Source organism: Trachinotus anak, unplaced genomic scaffold, assembly GCF_046630095.1.
Source record: "Trachinotus anak isolate AG129_WGS33_773 ecotype Australia unplaced genomic scaffold, CSIRO_AGI_Tana_v1 ptg000039l, whole genome shotgun sequence".
Taxonomy (NCBI): domain Eukaryota; kingdom Metazoa; phylum Chordata; class Actinopteri; order Carangiformes; family Carangidae; genus Trachinotus; species Trachinotus anak.
This window is the reverse complement of record NW_027273890.1, coordinates 1,005,996-1,025,106: the sequence shown is the minus strand read 5'-3', so window position 1 is coordinate 1,025,106 and position 19,111 is coordinate 1,005,996. Positions and strand designations below refer to the sequence as shown.

Here is a 19,111-nt window from a genome sequence, read left to right as displayed (position 1 = left end):
TGGAGTCCTGAATGTTTAATACAATAATACAGAAAACAGCTGTACAGTATACAGCGCGCGCACACGCACGCACACACACACACACACACACACACACATCACATACAACCACTCAGAATGTCACTCGTACACACACACACACACACACAGAGCCAAAGAGCACATGATGACTATAGCACACATTGCATTAAGAAACACAGTGCTCAGAGGATCTAAAGAGTTTTCACTGTCGGCCATGTTGGCTTCACCATTCAGCTCGTTGGCCGTTGCTATAGAAACCGGTGCTTTTTCTCGCCTTTGTCACCATGGTAATAATATGGACGCTGTTGTTTATTCACAGTCAGGAGAAGTGACGGTTAATGAAGCTCCTGTCCATTTAAAGGTAAATTTAACTTCCTGTTTCCATCCGTTTCCAGTTTCTACAGTGATGGTGGAGAGTAATATGTTTTACTAACCTGTGGGTAAATTGGTCAAAAAGTACAACAAGACGATCCATGTTGCCAAAAACATCCTTTGCAGTGGTCACATGTAAACTCTGGTGTCTTTGATTGGTTGTCACTGATTTGCTGATGCTCTGTTCTCTGTAGGTTCAAACTGTCAGACATGTTTGACCTCTGACCAGGTGAGGTCAGTCTGATGTCACAGTTATAACTAACTTCGTCTGAGTGCATTCAGTTACCGCCTTCACTTGCAATGTCATGAGCACAAGACTCAGATGAATAAAGTAGCTGCATTTAACGACATAAACATGAATGTGAGTCCTCTTGACTTAACTGCACAGTCTGTGAAATTTGCTTTGCTTTAGGCAAGTACGGCAAGTGCCAGGAGACAAAATATCACCAACAACAAGAGTAAGAGTCAGGCTAGCATCTCTATGAGACTAAGTGTTAACATCAGCATGCTAACATGCTCAAATGCTGATTTAGCAGGCATAATGTTTATCACTATCTTAGTACCTCCATGTTAGCATGCTAACATGTGCTAATTAGCACTAAGATGATGAGAATTGAAGTCGTATGTGTATATGTATATATGAACCAAATTCAATGTGTGTCTGTCTACTAGTTGTTATTATGATATTTGTATTTATGGTGCTAATGTAGTTGTATATATATAGTTATAATTTTAAAGTGGTGGACTGCTAGCGTGGCTAAAAACAGCTCCTGAAGATATCTATTGACGATTGATTGGCAGCTGTAACGTCTCAGACTGAGGTGCAGCCAGAAGCAGAACATGTTTGATCCTTTGAACCCAGAACAGAGAGAAGAGCACAAATCTCTCTCTACGTGGAAATGTATAACAACACATCTGTCGCTGTGCCCAGCTCCATTCACAACACCTCCACATCTGCTTTTTAACAGCTCCATGACTCATTCCTCCAGATCATGAACATTTAGCCGAGAGCAGGAAGCTCTCAGGTTTTCACCTGTCGCTCTTTACTTCTATTTAAATTGAGATATTTCCACATGTTTCACAGACAACGTTCCTCTAATGAAATCACATGACACGTTGTGAATGGACCATGAAGCTGCTAAGAAGCTGTTATCTGATGAATGTGATGTTTTCATGGTCAGTTGTAAACATAAGGTCTGGTGGCCTTTTGGAGGTCCACCGAGGGGGGCCACTGAGTCGGCTGCTGTGTTTAAACAGAAGAGTCTCAACTCTTGCTGTTGCCGCACCGCACCGCCTGTTGCCATGTTGATCTGCCACCGCCACAGATGCAGTGGTGAGTTTGCCGCGGAGTGTCATCAGGCGTTTTCAGGCACTTCGTCATTGTCCTCCTCCTCCTCCTCCTCCTCCTCCTCCTCCTTCTCCTCACCTGGCCCTGCCCCTGCAACAGTAACCACAGCAACAGGTCAGAGCACTGTGCGTTTAAGTTTAGGAAATGTTTGCATATGTACGGACACAGAGACCTGACTCTGCTGCCACCAGAGGGGGCGCCATCCACCAGAAGAGAACAGAACCGAGCCCCTCCAGAGTTTTTCATAAGGTCTAATTAAAGTGTCATCATCAGTAATTTAAAATGAAGGAGCACAGCTCTGCCCTGGTCACCCTCAGTAATGTGACCAGACTGATTATATATTATTCTTTATCTATCATGGCTCACGTGCTGCTCCTGTGTGTTGGTTTGTAATAGATGTAATTATTGTGCATGGATCTGATGTCAGATCGACCACAGCTCCTCATCATCTGTCCCACAGTTCACTGTAGGTCACTGCTCGTCCCCATCACACACCTTTATGAAGCAGGTTTCTTCTTAGAATGTGTTTCTTAGAATAACTCTAAGAGACACCTCCCAATTTTCCACACAATGACAAATTATTAAATTAAATTAATTATTTATGAAACAAGGAACAGGCCTTGAATTCTCAGTGTGCAGACGGTTTTTTATTTTTTCAACTCAATTTTATTTGTAAAGTGCCAAATCATAACATACAGGCTCTTTACAGGTTAAGATCAAGACCTTGGAATATTATAGAGTATTATTCATATAATTTTATTTTATACAATATCATAATCTTAAATATACTATTATAATAATATAATATATCATATTATATTACCTAATAATTAAAATGTAGATGCGCAGAATATAAAATATGGATATTTAACTATAAATATAATTTTAAAACAATCTACAAAAGATTAAGTTTTATAGAGTGAAAACCCACATTTTAAATTGGAGGGAGTTATGACGACATTAATTATTTGTGGATTAACCTCCTGACCTGAGACACTGTACATGCATTTACAGTAAAAAGCAGTCGGCAATAATATTTATATACACATACACATTATCTGTGAAATAATTGCATGTATTGTGATGTTTGTACCATTCCAGGTCAGGTGATCTGCAGGCATGTGGTCAGATGACTTGTCATCTTGTGTCCGAACAGGTGGGGATCCTTCTGAGTTCTGTGATTGGTCAGAGGCGTGACCATCAGGGACGCTGTGGTTGGGTGAAGCATGAGACTGGACGTCAGAGTTGATGTTGGACTCCAGCTTCTCCTGTTCCTCTCGCTCCTTATTGGCCAGTTCTGAGCACGACAGACACACAGAAAAGTTTGAGTTATTTGTGCCTGTGTGTGTGTGTGTGTGTTTGTTTGTTTGTGTGTGTGTGTGTGTGTGTGTGTTTGTATATGTGTGTGTTTGTTTGTTTGTGTGTGTGTGTCTGTGTGTGTGTGTGTGTGTGTGTGTGTGTGTTTGTTTGTTTGTGTGTGTGTGTGTGTGTGTGTGTTTGTATATGTGTGTGTTTGTTTGTTTGTGTGTGTGTGTCTGTGTGTGTGTGTGTGTGTGTGTGTGTGTGTATGTGTGTGTGTGTGTGTGTGTGTGTGTGTGTGTGTGTGTGTACCATGCACAGACAGCTCTTTCCAGCGATCCTTGTTGCTGGTGATGACACCAGACAGGTGGAGCCTCAGAGCCGGCAGGTCGATGGCGGTCAGAGAAAAGTCCATCTGCCCATCATCACTGTTTCCATGACGACCACTATTGTGTCTCTGCACCGACTCCACGGTAACAGAGCCACTTCCTGTTAAACTGGAACAGAGCAGAGTTATGGACCAAGAGAAACCAGGTACTGAGAGACTGACTGACATGCACCTTGGGAGTTGTAGTAGACCTCTCTCCCTCATGTGTCCACAGGCCTGTCCCTCCGTCTTCTCATCAAAGGACCAGAGATATTAATCTTTTGTACTGATGATTACACCAGGACAGTTCTGTATCTATCCAAGGCTTGGAACGGATCAGAACCAATATTTGATATGTGACCTTACATACACTAGTTGTAGTAGTAGTCCCAGTACCTGGACCTCCTGTTTCCAGTCTCTCTGGCCTTCCTGTCCTCTTCTATCAGCGGACCAATCACCTTCTCTGTCGTGTCGATCAGAACGCTGAAGGTCGGCTCCACGATGAAGTCTATGAAACCTGCAGACAGGAGAGAGAGAGAGAGAGAGAGAGAGAGAGAGAGAGAGAGAGAGAGAGAGAGGTTCCTCTTCAGTTCTTCAAGCAGCCAGCAGGTGTCACTGTTGAACCAAAGGTAAACACTGACAGCCTCCTGGTGTCTGCCACAGGTCCATGCTGCTCCTCACCTGCCTGTGGGTGGCTCATGGTTGGTCTTACCTATCTGTGACTGGGCGATCATGGTGGCTTTGCGGTCACAGAGAGGAGAAAAGGGAAGGCCGAGTTCCACTTCTTTATCTCCCTGGAAAAGAAACATGAACACGCTGCACTTTAATCAATTCTTTGCCTCTTGATCGTATTAAACAGCAAAAAAAAACAGGTAGAAGAAAAAAAACAATCTAACATAACACTGGTTCAAGCTCATGTCAGATCATTAAGATGTCACCCACCACACTCTTTAAATATGGAGCATTACTCTGGTGTGTGTGTGTGTGTGTGTGTGTGCACCTGTCTAAAGAACTCCTCCATCAGACTGTGAGTCCAGCGGTAGTGCAGCGGCCAGGCTTTGGCTGGATGACTGATGTCAGCAGCGTGAAGCATCAGAGACAAAACCTTCACTTTGTCTATGCTGCAGAGAGAGAGAACAAAACCTCATTAAAAACATTCAATAATAAACTGTAATTATGTGAAGTGGGACAAACAAAATGTCAACATCTCCTTTAACCTCAGTAATTCAGATCTAAAACTGCTTTAGTATCTGACACTGTCTGTGAAAAGAAAAAGCTGCTGCAGTCTTCTCTCCAGACACAAGCAGAACCAGCAGGTCGACAGCCTGATGCCAGTGTCTTCCCCACAATCTCCCCATGTGAAGCATGTAGGCCACCCCCCCCCCTCCAGCAGGGCTGACAAACAGAGAAACAGACAGACAGACGCTGGACTCAGACTCAGTACTATTCCTGGGACCGATCTGGTTCAGCAGCCTGCAGGATGTTGTGTTGGACTCCCACTGATGATCTGGTCGTCTCCGTCAGATGGAGCAGCCTCTGGGAGGCGGGCTGACAGACTGCAGGGCGCAGGCCTTTAAATCTGGTCCAGTCTGAGCTAAATTTGACTCACAGCCTCATCAACAACAAACTGTGGCCAGTATCATCTTAACAGATCACAGCTTCAGACTTTAATTCTACTGAAGACTGTAATGTTCTGCTAACACAGCTAAAACACAACTGTATTCTAATGGAGGGTGAAAGGTCAGAGGTCAAAGGTCAGAGGACATGATAGCAGTACTGACCTGTGTGTCTGTGTCAGGGCGTTCCTCATGGTCTTAATCTGCTGGAAGTGACAGGACATGTCTGTGGACATCACCATCTCTATAACCAGAGACCTCAGCTCCCTGCCAATGATCAATACATACACCATCAAGATAATCAGTGATCAATCACCACGACAGAGCCCTGTGTGTGTGTGTGTGTGTGTGTGTGCGTGTGTGTGTGTGTGTGTGTGTGTGAACCTCCAGTCGTCCTTGTTCAGGTTGACCAAGATGTTCATGTCCTCCTCTGCCATCAGCCTGTAGGCAGCGCTGACGTGATGGTTCTCCAGCACCGACCTGTCGTTGTACAGAATGGCCACCTCCGACCTGACGGACAGACACGACATCCAATCACACGCTGACGTCTGCTGCGGCCTTTTATATACATAATCCCCAACAACATGTTTATGTCGATCTGTGGTTCTTCACTGAAATACGCCCTGAAATCTGGTGACTTCATTACTTAATGACACGTGTGCACAAATGTTGAGTGTGTGAATCACTGCACAGACACACAACAGCAGCAGAGACACAATACTGCAGCTGTAAGAGGTGCTAATGTGATCTAACATATGAACACACAATGGGTGCTGGTTTTGTGTGTGAATTGATTCTGTTGATGATATCAATACTCAAAACAAGACTTTGTATTGTAGTATTGATACTCTGGAGATAGACAACCCCCCCCCCCCCTTTTTATGATTGAATACCTGCAAAACTAATGACTTCCTGATCAGCCTCAGTTGTACTGTGTGTTTAACAATTAATGCTAATTAGCCAATGTTAGCATGCTAACACACTAAACTAGTATGGTAAACATTATACCTGCTCAACACCTGCATGTTAGCTTTGTCACCGTTAGCATATTAGCATGTTAGCATGTTAGCATGCTGATGTCAGTGTTTGACTCACAGACTCTCAGAGCTGTAGCACGGCTGTAGACTCTCTGTGTTGTTTCTTTGTTGGTGTTTGTGTGTCTTTCAAAGTTAAACTCAACACTCAGGTTTTACAGGGGTCAGGTCCAGTCTGTGAGAACTGTCCCTGTCCAGTCAGATCACACCTTTACACGACATGAACACCTGTTACCTGGTGTGGATGTGGAAGTTATTGGTGGTTCCTGTGTGCTCGAAGTCGTGAATCGCTGCAGCAAAAACCATCGCAAGAATCTCCAGCTCACTGAGCCAGTGCTGCACGCACACACACACACACACACACACACAGTTACTTGAGTGTGTTAATATCCATAGACCAAGTACAGACTGTAGAGTGATGTCAGTGTGTGTCACTGTACTTGTATTACTCATGTTGTGGGGACATAAATCTGTGTGTGTCCTGTCTATGTCACATTGTGGGGACAAAAACCAAGTCCCCATAAAGTACATTGAGTGAAGCTTAAGGTTAGGTGTGTGTGTGTGTGTGTGTGTGTGTTACCATCAGTCCAGTGTGCAGCATCAGGAAGTGGGCGGTCTGAGTGACATCAGCAGCGTGGATCAGGTTGTGGTAGGGGTTCCTGTGTTTGCTGTAGCCGTTCTCCAGAGCTTCTACAAACTGCACCAGAGCCTGAACTGGGATCTGAACACAGTGCTATAGGTAGTACAGGTTCTACAGGTACAACAAGTACTACAGATGGTACAGGTACTATGAGTACTTGATATGTCTTTATTTAAAAAGCTGAGCTGTTGAACTTTTGGTGAGAATATGAATCTGCACCATCTTGTTTGTTTGTGGGTGAAGCTCCTGTTGCAGCTCTGCAGGTCTTTTCTCCTCTGACTTCAGAATCTATTTTGTTGTGACAGCAGCTCATTGTCACACTAAAAATGTGTTGTGATAACAAGATCATTAATTTATAATTGTAAGATCTGTATCTTCGGATTGTTGGGTGATTCTGAGACTCTGAGTCATGATGACAAAACCAGAGTCTCATAATTACAAGATACAGAAGTTGTAATTACATGATAGCAGCTCCACTTTTTTTCATTAGTGACAGTAAAGTTCTAGTTTACTGTTTGTATGTGAATGACTCCTCCTCCACTGGGCAGAGTAACTTCCTGGATATAGTGTGGCACTGATTAATCAAACAAGCTATAAAGTGTTAATTAGTGACCTTCAGAGAGAGTCAGGCTAGCAGTTTCCATCCGTTTCCACTCTTTGTGCTAAGCTAAGCTAATCAGCTGTTGATTGCTGGTTTTGGTATCTTCAGGGGAATAAAATTGAACTTCAGTCCTCACTCACCCTGAGATCAGTACACTTAGCCACACCCATCCTGATATTAGGCCCCACCCACCCCACAGTAGAGGTCTTCATGGGTTCACTTGGTTCTGAGGAACAAACAATTTATGCATCTCATGTTAAGGTTCCCACGAGTCCATTTTGGATCATGAAGACCTCTACCCCACAGGTGTTAACGATATGAGGTTGTGTGTACCCTGAACCTGTTGACGAGGTCATAGCGGGTCAGCAGGTCGTAGACCAGGAACTTGAGGGCGTGGTCTCCGGTGGCCTCGTGGAAAGAAAAAACATCAAACGACCACTGATCCACTTCCTGGAAAACATGATCACCTGATCAGTAAGACGGGACAGCGCAGTGAGAACCGAGCTGATTGGCTCCAGCAGGGGGCAGCGTGACCATGACCTCAGTGTCAGTGGGAGGAGGCACAACTGACAGTTAATGAGTCTAATTATTCATTAGTTCACAGTCACATTTAAAGTTTTGTTTTCCACCTCCCTCCCTCCTCCTCTGACTCCTCCTTCTGGTACCTACTTTATCTTTACCTCCTCCTTTCCTTCACTACTTCTCTACCTCACTCTTTCCTTTTTTACACCCCTACTTTCCTTTTCTACCTCCTGTATCCATCTCTGTCTCCTCTTTACCTTCTTTACCTCCTACTTCCCTTCCTCCTCCTTTTAGCCATTGACTTTTCCTTCTCTGCATCATTTCCTTTTCCTCCCTTCCTTCCCTTCTCTGTTTTGTTTTCTGTTTCCACCACTTCCTTTCCCTTTTAACTTCCTTCTTTCCTTCCCTGTCCTCCCTTCTCCTTACCTAAATCTTACCTTCTTCTTTCCTTTTCAACTTCCTCCTTTTCATTTATACCACTTCCTTTCCTTCCTTCCTTCCTTTCCCTCTTTACTTTCCTTGTGTACTTCTTCCCTCCCTCTCCTCCTTTCCTTTCAAATGAATGAGTTTTTCCAGGTGAGCTGGTGTTTGAGAAAACAACTGTCTCCCAGTTCAACTTCTAATCAAACACAGGGTTAACACAATAAGATGATGTCACTTCCTGTTGGTGGGATTGCAGCAATAAAACTGTTTTTACCTTCAGAGCAGTCAAAGCCGTGGGAGGATAGGTCAGACCTGCCATGTTGGATGTCCGTCTGTACATCCTGATGTCACACACACACACACACACACACACACACACACATTAAATGATCCTGCACAAATCTCACACATAGATACTGACAGTTGCATGCATATAAACACTCCTCACACACGGACCCACTCCAGCCTCCCTCCTCCACAGTTTGTGACCAGGATGGGTTGTTTGTCGCCATGGTAACGTCTTCTAAACACACACTCACACAGCGAGCGCAGCCCCGGTGCAGCAGATATTTTTTGATTTCATGCGTCATTAAGCTGCAGCAGATGAACTGATACCGTTCTGTCACTGCAACTCATTTACACTGTAATGATATTGGACCTGTGATAGTTTCCCTATATATGATCTCCATCTCCAGCTCGCTCGCTCGCTAACATCGTTACACTTCATGTTCGACCTTGTAATCACATCTGCGGTGAAGTCGGCCGGATGTTTTCTGGTGTGTGTTTTGAAGTTATTGATTGTTTTCTGTTCTTTCTTCAGACGCTGACGACAAAAATAACCGACTGAAGGTCTTTAGTTTGAGACAATCATCTGACAGACTTTGACTACACTCCATTACATGGTCAAAAGTATGGACACCCTGGCCTCATCCAGAGCAGCTCATCACTCACCTTCTGCTGCTTCTCTAAACTGAGAGCTGATCTGAATCTACTGCAGGTAACACTGCAGATTATAGATGAGTACCTCACATAACGCCATGTCGAATAACCTCAACTATCACTTTAAGGTTTCCTTTCACTGAAACTAAGGAACCAAACCCAAACCATGAGAAACAACCCAAAACTAAAATGTACACGTAAGGATGTGGAGTGTCCACATATTTTTGGCTATATAGTTTATAAAATAAGTTAATAAGAATATTAACTCACAGATGAGTGTGTATTAGTCTCATTTTACAGTCTAGAAATGTTAAATGTATTTACAACAGTTTGTGTATCTATAAAACCTGAAGTTGTGTCTGTGCTGAATGTTTCATGTAAACATGAATTTATGTAGATTCTTTTTACTTTGTGTCAACTTTTCTGTATTTCTATTGTTTTTGTGTTGCTTGTTTTGTTTGTCTTATGCACAGTACAGGGCAGTGATTAACATTTCATCTTATTATTTTATAGGGATATGAAAAATCCTGTTGTGTAGGAGAGCTGTGAGTAAACTGTACATATGTGTATTATCCTGCAACACTTTGTTTGTTAGTAAAGTTAAAAACATTTTTACATTTATATTATTTTCATACTTCATGGTAATTGCGTACTGTTGCTTTAAAAGTGAACATGTGTAACATGTGATGATGCATGATGAGGAACCAGGAAGTGTTTGTAGTTAGTTTAACCCAGGGGTAGGTTAGTATCACTAGTCACTTAACTGCCAACAGTGTGAAGCAACAGTGCTGTTGCTATGGTTATGGTTAACCAGAACTGTGTGGAGGTCAATCAGAAGCTGGTTCAAACTGCTGCAGATGTTCAGAGAAATGATCTGTGGGATTATTCATCATTAACGTTCACCTCTCCACAAAAATCCCAGCTTGCACTGCGTGGACGATGCTCCTGAATCTCGGCTTCTCCTCGGGGCGCCGCTTGGCCACACCCATCTTCCTGCTGAAGGTGCATGCCAGCCAATCACGCACTTCGCTGGGCACCGACTCGGCCTGCAAGTCGCTGAGCTCGTCTTCGGTGTCCAGCAGACGCCTGTGGAGCAGAAAGGAAAACACCATTCAGACACAGCTTGGATCACAAGGGACAAAGATTTATTTTCTGCATGTCCACCCCCTCCCCCTCCCACCCTTGTTCCCTCCTTACTTCCGTCCATCCCACCTGGTCTCATCGGTGTAAACAGCGTCCAACATGGCAGCAGCGAGCTCCAGGTTCCTGCGGAGCTCCTGCAGGTCCACGATGCCATGGTCCATCTGCTCCAGCACCCCCTTCAGCCTGACAACACACACACACACACACACACACACACACACACACACACACATCACACTCATGTGCTGAGTCATTGGAACATACACAGGACTGTATGTTAGAGTGTAATTACTGAAATAATGTGATTAGTTCAAGGCTCGTGAATTAATAACAGCTTTAATTTTTGAGGTGTTATTTTTGGATCTATTAAGGCTCATTAGATGATGATGATGATGATGATGATGATGATGATGATGATGAGCTGGGGTAGACGGAGGGAGGGGGGCAGCGTTCACCTGAGCATGAAGCATGTGTGTGTAGAACAGGGCGTTGACCTCACACTGGACTCAGCAGTGATGTAATGTTTTTGTTTAAGTGAAAATAAATCACTTTTCTCTCACAGCAACACAACAAACACTCAGTTATTAACTTGTGTTATGTTGATCATGGTGGAGATACATTTGTTGGCTGGTTTGATTGTTCAGTCTTTTGTCTCTGCACCAACAAGATTTAATTTAACTTGACATTTTCCTGTGAGTGACTTGTGAATTTTTTGTTCCGTATGTGTGTCTATGATTCTACTCTTCATCGTTCAACTGGAGTCTAATGAGGCATAATGTTGTCTTGTTTATTCCATGTTCTTATAAACCTTAATATTCACCATTTTCTGTGCTGCGTTGTATGTTTTAAAGCTCCATGTTTTAACTTCTCCAGTGTTTTATTTGAAAACAGTCAGCCAATCAGAAGACAGGATCTCAGCCTCTCTTCTGATTGGCTGACTGTTTTCTGAGTGATCCAATGAAAATATAGCGGATTTCAGGTAAACACTCAGAGAAACCAAATCCTGCAAGGTTGGATGGTGGGTCCAGGTGGGCGGGGCTTGGGGCATGGTGACTGCTTTGTTGTGACATCACAAAGTTCCAGAAGTCCTGACGGCTGGTTTTAAGGCTCAGTGTCTGAATACAGGCTGTGTGCATTTCTCTGTGGACTGAGGCTTTGATACTTTCACAGTATTAATATAGAACCTAGACCTGCTTTATAATCACAAACACATGGACATCCACCTTTAGACTGGATGGAGCTTTAATGTGAACCTGAAGCACTGCTAGGATTCTACTTAACTTCAGCCCAACAAGAGCAACACTAGTCCTCAGACATCCTCTGTGCAGACTCCATACACCTGCTAACAGACACTGCTCATCATACTTTGCCCCCACACAGCTGCCCTCCTCTTCACACCACACAGCGGGAACATGAAAATCTGTTTCTTCCAGATGGACACATGACACTCTGCCTCCTGTCAATCAGCTGACACCCACAGTTAGTAACAGGAGCCTCCTCCAGGAAATAAACATGTTGTGTTATAGACGTGAGGCTGGCTCAGCCAGCAGCAGTTCAGTCCTGACGCCCTCAGCTCAGGTAAACATGGAGCTATCTTTGATATTAATCCTCTCATCTAAAGCCCCATTCAGAGTGGATTAATTTCTCTAGGGGAGGTGGGGTGATTTTAACATCACCTGCTCCCATCGTTGGTTTTAATCCTGTCCAAAGCATGCAGGTGGGTAATCTCTCCCCCTATAATAATTACAGCTGCACTTTCCTACCGTTTTTCTGTGAACTCGATGTTTCCTCCTGTAATTTAAATCCTGTATTTTACAGTGGAGCTTGTCATTGTCATCATATAGGCCTAACTGGGAACCAGTAGGACAACAGACAACCATTAGATGAGCACCCACTGCGGAGGAGTAGGAGCTTGTCACATATGCTGTTATAACATTGTCTTTTCAGCCACATGATCCGACCCGTAGCAGTGTCTCCTGTGGGTCGTATCAGAGGTCTTGTCTTGGTTAGGTTTAGGAAAAGATGGTGATTTGGGTTAAAACAAGTTCTTCCTCAACAGGAGATGACCTTTGTTGTCATGGTTACAATAATAACAATGAACGGTCATGGATAATAGAAACAACATGAACTGCTACTGTCACATGGGAATCGAACACCGCTCTCCTGGGTCATATTCATCCATCCACCCCAACCTCCTCCTGACGTGGACTTTGTCGCTCTATAAACTACGTCACCGCACTTTTCCCTTTGGTCCTGTCATCATCACTACGACCACTAGATGTCGCCTAGCAACAAAACCTAACGATGGCTCATAGTAACCTGCTGACAGACGACCTCTGACCTCGTTTGTTACAGGACAGTCTCAGTTAAAAGCCTTTTAGTGTTTCAGTAGACAGAAAGCTTTGATTTCTTAACGGGGCTTTTATTGCTGTACTACAGGAAGCATCTAGGCTCATTTCCTGTTGCTGGTGTTTCTGTTGTGTACATGCTGTTCTGCCATTTTCTGTAGCTTAGCATTTAGTGCTGACTCCTCTCTCTCCAGCTCTCTGCTCGTTGTGTCGTATGTTTAGTTATTCCTCTGCCTCCTTCAGTAATAACGGTTTATTTTGCCGTTATGGAGTCAAGGCTCAGAGAATCGGAAGCACGGCTCCACCTCCTGGCGGCTTGCTAACAGCCGGGATAGCCAGGGTGGCCAGGGGACTGCCCACTAACTGGAGGCGTGGCCCCAAGCCTGAGGTTCACACCACCATCGTGCCAACAAAGTGTTGAGATGAGCCTGTTCACATTGTTACATTTATTAAATGAAAGCCGTAGAAATGTACACTGTTATATGATGATCCCTCTCTGGTCTACATACCTGCCTCTGCTGAATTATTCTCCCATGTACAGACAATCAGTGGATCACTGTGATACCGGAGACAACTTTAAAACCTGATGACTCTCAGGGAAGTTCTGAAGCATCTTTTTGTCTATGATTTCTAACCAAATTTAAGGAGCTTTATTCTGAATCAGAATCGGTTTTATTGCCAAGTATGTTTCCACATACAAGGAATTTGTGCTGGTGACTGGTGCAATTCTGAAGAGACATCTGAAGTAATGATATCTTCAGGAAGTGTGAGCCACTGTGTTTCATGATTTCTGACTATTTCACTTCACGCAGTATCATCTCCCACACCTCCCACAGGTTTTTGTCTTTTTCCTGCTGAATGTCCACATCTATTACAGACCATATCCTGTCATTTCCCACTGGTTAGAGAGACTTCCAGGATCATCCCTTCTCAACGGGTCTGGGGATCGATTTCTTTCTCTCAATATTTCATTTAATGTTAGAAGATGCTGAGTGAACATGAGTCTGCATCCTGTTGTGTGATTCACTGTGTGTTCACCCTGCAGCTTCCACACAGTCCCGCTACATAGTTTTTCCTCCCCCCTGTTGCCAAGTGCCGCCCTTTGTGGGAACTGTTGGGTTTTCCTCTATAACAAAGTCAGGTCTCGACCTGACCCTGTAAAGAGCCTTGAGATCATGTATATTATGATTTGGGGCTATACAAATAAAACTGAATTGAACTGAATAAATGGAGGGATGAATAAACAGACGGATATTTGCTGGTGAATCTTGCTGCAGGATGGAGGGATGGTCTGACTGTTTACAACAGAGGAGCCTGACAACAGGGAGACATAAAGACTCCGCTGCGGCCAGGCATCCTGCCGTTGTCATGGTAACCAAACACCTTCTCGTAAACTGGACGAAATCTGTTTTAGTTGCCATGGTTACAGCTGGAGTCAGACTGAGGAGACGGGGCCGGAGAGGACTAAAGTTCAAGACTGCAGAGACTCGAGCTTCTCGTTTTCATAAAAAAAAAATCCTTCAGCTTCAAATGTGACTAAATACAATTACTGCAGTACAGTTTGTAAGTACAGTAACGAGGTATTTGTACTTAGTTTGAAATTAAACTAGTTTGAAATAAACTTTCACCCACTGGTTTTCAAACTTAGTTTTTCTTACTGGAGTCTCTCTGGCTTGTTAAAGTTAGATCACAGGAAACTAGGGAAACTGCCCTTTACTGCAGTGATCAGCTTTTATTACTGGCTTCTCAGCCAGTAGAAGTATTAATACCTCACTGTAAGAATACTCCATTGTACTTCACACATTAAAATGGATGCAAGAAAATGTCCCTGTGACTGTTATTATATATAATATCAGATTATTGTAACTGATTCCTTCATATAAAAGCAGGATTTTGTTGCTGTATTTGGTTGAGATGCAGCTAATTTCTAACTATTTTGTTAGAAATTAGCTGCAACTACTGCTTATAGTCATAAACAGATTCATAGATTAATCTCCCTGTCATTTACTAATAATAATAATTAATAAATCAATTGATTGTTTTGTAAAAAGTCTGAAAAATAGACTGAAACACCGTCACAATTACCCAGAGCTGCAGGTGACAGCTTAATGCTCTGTTCTGTCAACATTGATAAAAATATATAGAAACCATGAAAAGGAAAAGCAGAACATCTTCACATGGGAGAAGCTTAATTTTAAACATTTATCAGAACAGTTGCAAATTAATTTTCTGTTAAACAACTAAACGCTTCAGATCCACTCATATAGAATCTATCTGAAAAGTGACAGAAGCTGTCAGATAAATGTGGTGAAGTAAAAAGAACAACACATCCCCTCAGTAAAGTCAATGTTCGGCTCTGCTGCCTGACGACTGTGTTGAGTGTTGATGGGCAGCGTCAGGATGTGATCCAGAGGCTGAGATGACGATGACTGACAGTCCGTCAGTGAGTGAGTCTGTACCAGTTGACAGGGGAGTCAGTCCTCCTTTAGTTTTTTGTTGCCTGACAATCAGACTGTCTACAATGACCGTGATATCTCAAAGGAGTTTTAAATTGAAAGCAACTGGACTTGGTTATTTGTCTAGGAAGACGTTTCACCTCTCATCCAAGAGGCTTCATCAGTTCTTTCTCGCACCTGACCAGGCTGGGACTGGTCCAACTATCTGGTGTGGAGACTCAGGTATTTAACCTGTGGGAGGGGCTTTCACAAGGCTGATGATGTCACTGGTTCCCTTTGTGCTCCATGTGCCAACGACAGTCGTTACAGTGACTGTCTGGGTGGAGAGTTGGTTTCCACTTCGTTAGAGCTCTATTGTGTTATAACCACAGTCGTTGGAGTCACATGCCACTTGTGAACAGTTGTTTCTCTTAGAGGTTAAATTGTTGAATCTCCTGGGAAGGGATGAAAGGGCAGCATTGTAAATTGGAGATAGGTGGTGTCTGAGGCCTCCTCCCCTGTTGAGGGATGGTTTCTCTACTTTCACATAGATGGCTTCTTTCACTCCTCTTTCGAACCACCTGTCCTCCCTGTCCAGGATGTGAACCTTGCTGTCCTCAAAGGAGTGGGCTTTCTCCTTAAGATGTAAGTGGACAGCAGAGTCCAAACCCGAGGAGTTAGCTCTCCTGTGTTGGGCCATGCGTTAATGCAGTGGTTGTTTCGTTTCTCCAATGTAGAGGTCTTTGCATTCCTCATTGCATTGGACTGCATACACCAGGTTGCTTTTTCGGGTGTGTGGTGTTCTGTCCTTGGGGTGTACCAGTCTCTAGTGTGTTGCTGGGTTTGAAATACACAGGGATACGGTGTTTGTTGAAGATCCTCCTGAGTTTTTCTGATACCCCAGACACATATGGGATGACTATGTTGTTTCTCTTGTTTGGTTTTTCTTTCTCAACCATTTTGCTACTTTTCTTTCTGGAAGCAGAAGCAGTTTTCACAAAGGTCCAGCTGGGGTAACCACAAGTTGTGAGGGCGCCTCTCAGGTGCTTGTGTGCCCATTGTGGCAAATCTATACATGGAGGAGGTAGAGAACAGGGCTCTGAACTCCTTTGAAGGAATTACACCGAGCCACTGGTTCAGATATGTGGACGACACATGGGTTAAAATCAAAACCAAAGAGGTGCAAGCTTTTACCGAACACATTAACTCAGTGGACAAAAACATCAAGTTCACCAGAGAGGATGTCAAGGACAATAGTCTGCCCTTCTTAGATTGTGACGTCCATATGAAAAAGGACAGGAGCCTCCACACTGGGGTATACAGAAAACCCACACACACAGACCAATATCTACTTTTCGACTCACACCACCCTCTGGAACACAAGCTTGGTGTTATCAGAACCCTGCAACACAGAGCTGATAACGTACCCACCAGCTCACAGGCCCAAAGGGTAGAACACAAGCACCTGAGAGGCGCCCTCACAACTTGTGGTTACCCTAACTGCACCTTTGTGAAAACTGCTTCTGCTTCCAGAAAGAAAACCAGCAAAATGGTTGAGAGAGAAAAACCAAACAAGAGAAACAACATAGTCATCCCATATGTGTCTGGGGTATCAGAAAAACTCAGGAGGATCTTCAACAAACACTGTGTCCCTGTGTATTTCAAACCCAGCAACACACTCAGACAGAGACGAGTACACCCCAAGGACAGAACACCACACACCCAAAAAAGCAACCTGGTGTATGCAGTCAATCATGAAGATCTGACATTGTGACAGCCACACATTTCTCTGGTTTACAGAAGATTCAGTTCATTTGTAGAAGAGGAGTCAGGGGATTAGATTGATTAAGTGTCTGTTTAATAAATGTTTGAAGTAGCGTCACAATCCCTGTCACCAAGCAACAAGCAAACACAGCATTACACCAAATAACACACACATGCATTCAGTCGGACAAAAAGTGTGGAAGAGTGTGTCTGTACAAAAATAGACAGAGACAAAGAGACAGGTAGGGAGACGGACAGGCAGTCCAGGTGTGTGTAGGAGGAGTGAGAGCCTCTTCAGGCCTCTACTTCAGACTGAGAGCTTCCTCTATGTGTGTGTGTCTGTGTGTGTGTGTATGTGTGTGTGTGTGTCTTACCTCTGTGATGTACTTTTATATTTCTGCCTGTGAACAGAAACAAAAATAGAAGAGTCACTGAAATGAATCATAGTGTCCTTCAGAAGAGTCCTCATCATTAACTTATTAAGTCATAAACTGACCACCAGGTGTGTGTGTGTGTGTGTGTGTTCAGGGGGGGTTCAAGGCCAAGCTCCCATGAACATGTCTGAATGGTGGCCACATCTGTCCCTGCAGACCCCTCTCATCCACATATCCAGCTGCAGCAGCTGTGACTCTCAGCTCATCCAGGCTGTTCAGGTACTTTCAGACCATTTGCGCCCGACTGCTGCAATTTGCATCAAAATTCACTGTTTCTCTGTGTGGTCTGAACACAGAGACGCGAGACTCATAATTAGAGACAATGTGACTTACGCCTCCAGTGAATATCATTATTCCCAATATCCCTTGGAAATAAATGTCCATAAATCCACACAGAAAAGAGACACTCCTGAGAATCATTATGTTTTTAAGTTTTCTTCAGTATCAGAGTAAATCAGTGACAGTCATCCGTTCATCCACAGGTATATTATCTACAGGAACTTCTAACAGATAATTCAGCATATTTTTAATGGTGTCATTTTGCTGAAATCTAAATAAATATTGGCTAAAAGAACACAGGTATTAATATAGAACCTAGACCTGCTTTACAATGAAAACACACGGACATCTACCTTTAGACTGGATGGGACCTTTAAGTCATCTTGAAGCATAGTATCCACATCCATTAAGCCTAATGTTTGGACTGGGGTACTGGAGACCTCAGACCTCAAAAATCAAGTTAACATAATTTCATCTGACTGATACTTTGTGGTTTTTCCTAATTTGATGGGATTATATAAAACCTTTCAGTCCCCAGCTGTAAATCATGGTTCAATATGTTGGATTTTCATTTGTTAATGCAGGATTGCTGTTGGCTGCACTGCTCCTCCTGAATAATCCAGTTCATAGACATGAGGATAACATAAATATAAAAAATGTGAAATAATTTGGTGTTGTAATGATGCTTAATGCTCATTTACATATTTGTCATCTTCATTAAAGGTGCAAACCCAGTTTGTGGGAAAGTGAAGGGTTACGACTTCATTACGTTTCTCCATATTGGGAATTAATAAGGTCAGAAGAAAAGAAAAATACATTTTACAGTTATTATTAACACATACTGTGTAACAGTAACAGACAATAAAGCCAATGTCAACAAACACAGGAGTTAATAAACCCGTGGTCGAGGCTCACTGGTGAATCCACTACATGAAGTGGACCTCTGAAGAAGCCCCTCTGGGATTTCAGTACATGCACCAGATATAAACTCTACAAGTTGATGTCAAGCATTTGGTCTGAAATTAGCCAATCACAGCTGCGGGATCTGACCCCGACGGCTAATCACAGCTGTGACACGTCTCAGCTTTGAAATCTGACAACAGGAACCTGTTATTTCATGGTCGATTGGTAATTGTACACTGGCCTGCGTGGGCGGATCAGCGCTGAATTACAAAGCAGGGTACAGAGCAGGGAGCAGCGCAGAGCAGGTTTTTAGTCAAAAAAACAAAAGCATGCTGCAGAGGCAACGCTGACAGGTGAGGACAGAGATAGTTTCTGAAGAGTGAGTCACCACTCTGTCGTGATTTCTCCAAGCTGATGCCTTCAGAGAGAATTAGCATTTCTTTCCTTCCTGATGTGATTTTTCTTTCTCTGCTTTTCTGTCCTTGAGCTGATGGGTTTTGTACTTTCGCCTCACACATTTTCTTTCTTGCATTATTATCACTGGTAAGCATGTAAAGTGTAATTTATTCTTAGATGCATTTCTTCTCTGCATGAGTCTGTTTGCGATGCGCCACCGCAGGGTG

At 43.4% G+C, this 19,111-nt stretch overlaps 1 protein-coding gene across 5 annotated transcripts in view; it reads right to left on the bottom strand.

Moving 5' to 3' along the window:
- Nucleotides 1-19,111, bottom strand: part of pde1a (phosphodiesterase 1A, calmodulin-dependent) — a 31,317-nt gene continuing 12,206 nt past the window's right edge. For 2 of the 5 annotated variants that reach the window (XM_071472603.1, XM_071472600.1), the window contains 15 exons: nucleotides 17,247-17,273; nucleotides 10,380-10,508; nucleotides 10,086-10,268; nucleotides 8,518-8,584; nucleotides 7,632-7,748; nucleotides 6,638-6,778; nucleotides 6,293-6,393; nucleotides 5,408-5,533; nucleotides 5,189-5,290; nucleotides 4,408-4,528; nucleotides 4,120-4,201; nucleotides 3,804-3,924; nucleotides 3,353-3,537; nucleotides 2,835-3,038; nucleotides 1-1,831 (listed from right to left, as the gene is read on the bottom strand). In XM_071472603.1, coding sequence (XP_071328704.1) covers nucleotides 1,749-1,831; nucleotides 2,835-3,038; nucleotides 3,353-3,537; nucleotides 3,804-3,924; nucleotides 4,120-4,201; nucleotides 4,408-4,528; nucleotides 5,189-5,290; nucleotides 5,408-5,533; nucleotides 6,293-6,393; nucleotides 6,638-6,778; nucleotides 7,632-7,748; nucleotides 8,518-8,584; nucleotides 10,086-10,268; nucleotides 10,380-10,508; nucleotides 17,247-17,273 — 1,789 coding nt within the window. In that variant the 3' untranslated portion in view covers nucleotides 1-1,748. Of the gene's footprint in view, nucleotides 1,832-2,834; nucleotides 3,039-3,352; nucleotides 3,538-3,803; nucleotides 3,925-4,119; nucleotides 4,202-4,407; nucleotides 4,529-5,188; nucleotides 5,291-5,407; nucleotides 5,534-6,292; nucleotides 6,394-6,637; nucleotides 6,779-7,631; nucleotides 7,749-8,517; nucleotides 8,585-10,085; nucleotides 10,269-10,379; nucleotides 10,509-17,246; nucleotides 17,274-19,111 lie in introns of those variants that run through there. The other 3 variants (XM_071472601.1, XM_071472602.1, XM_071472604.1) reach the window with 3 other exon arrangements.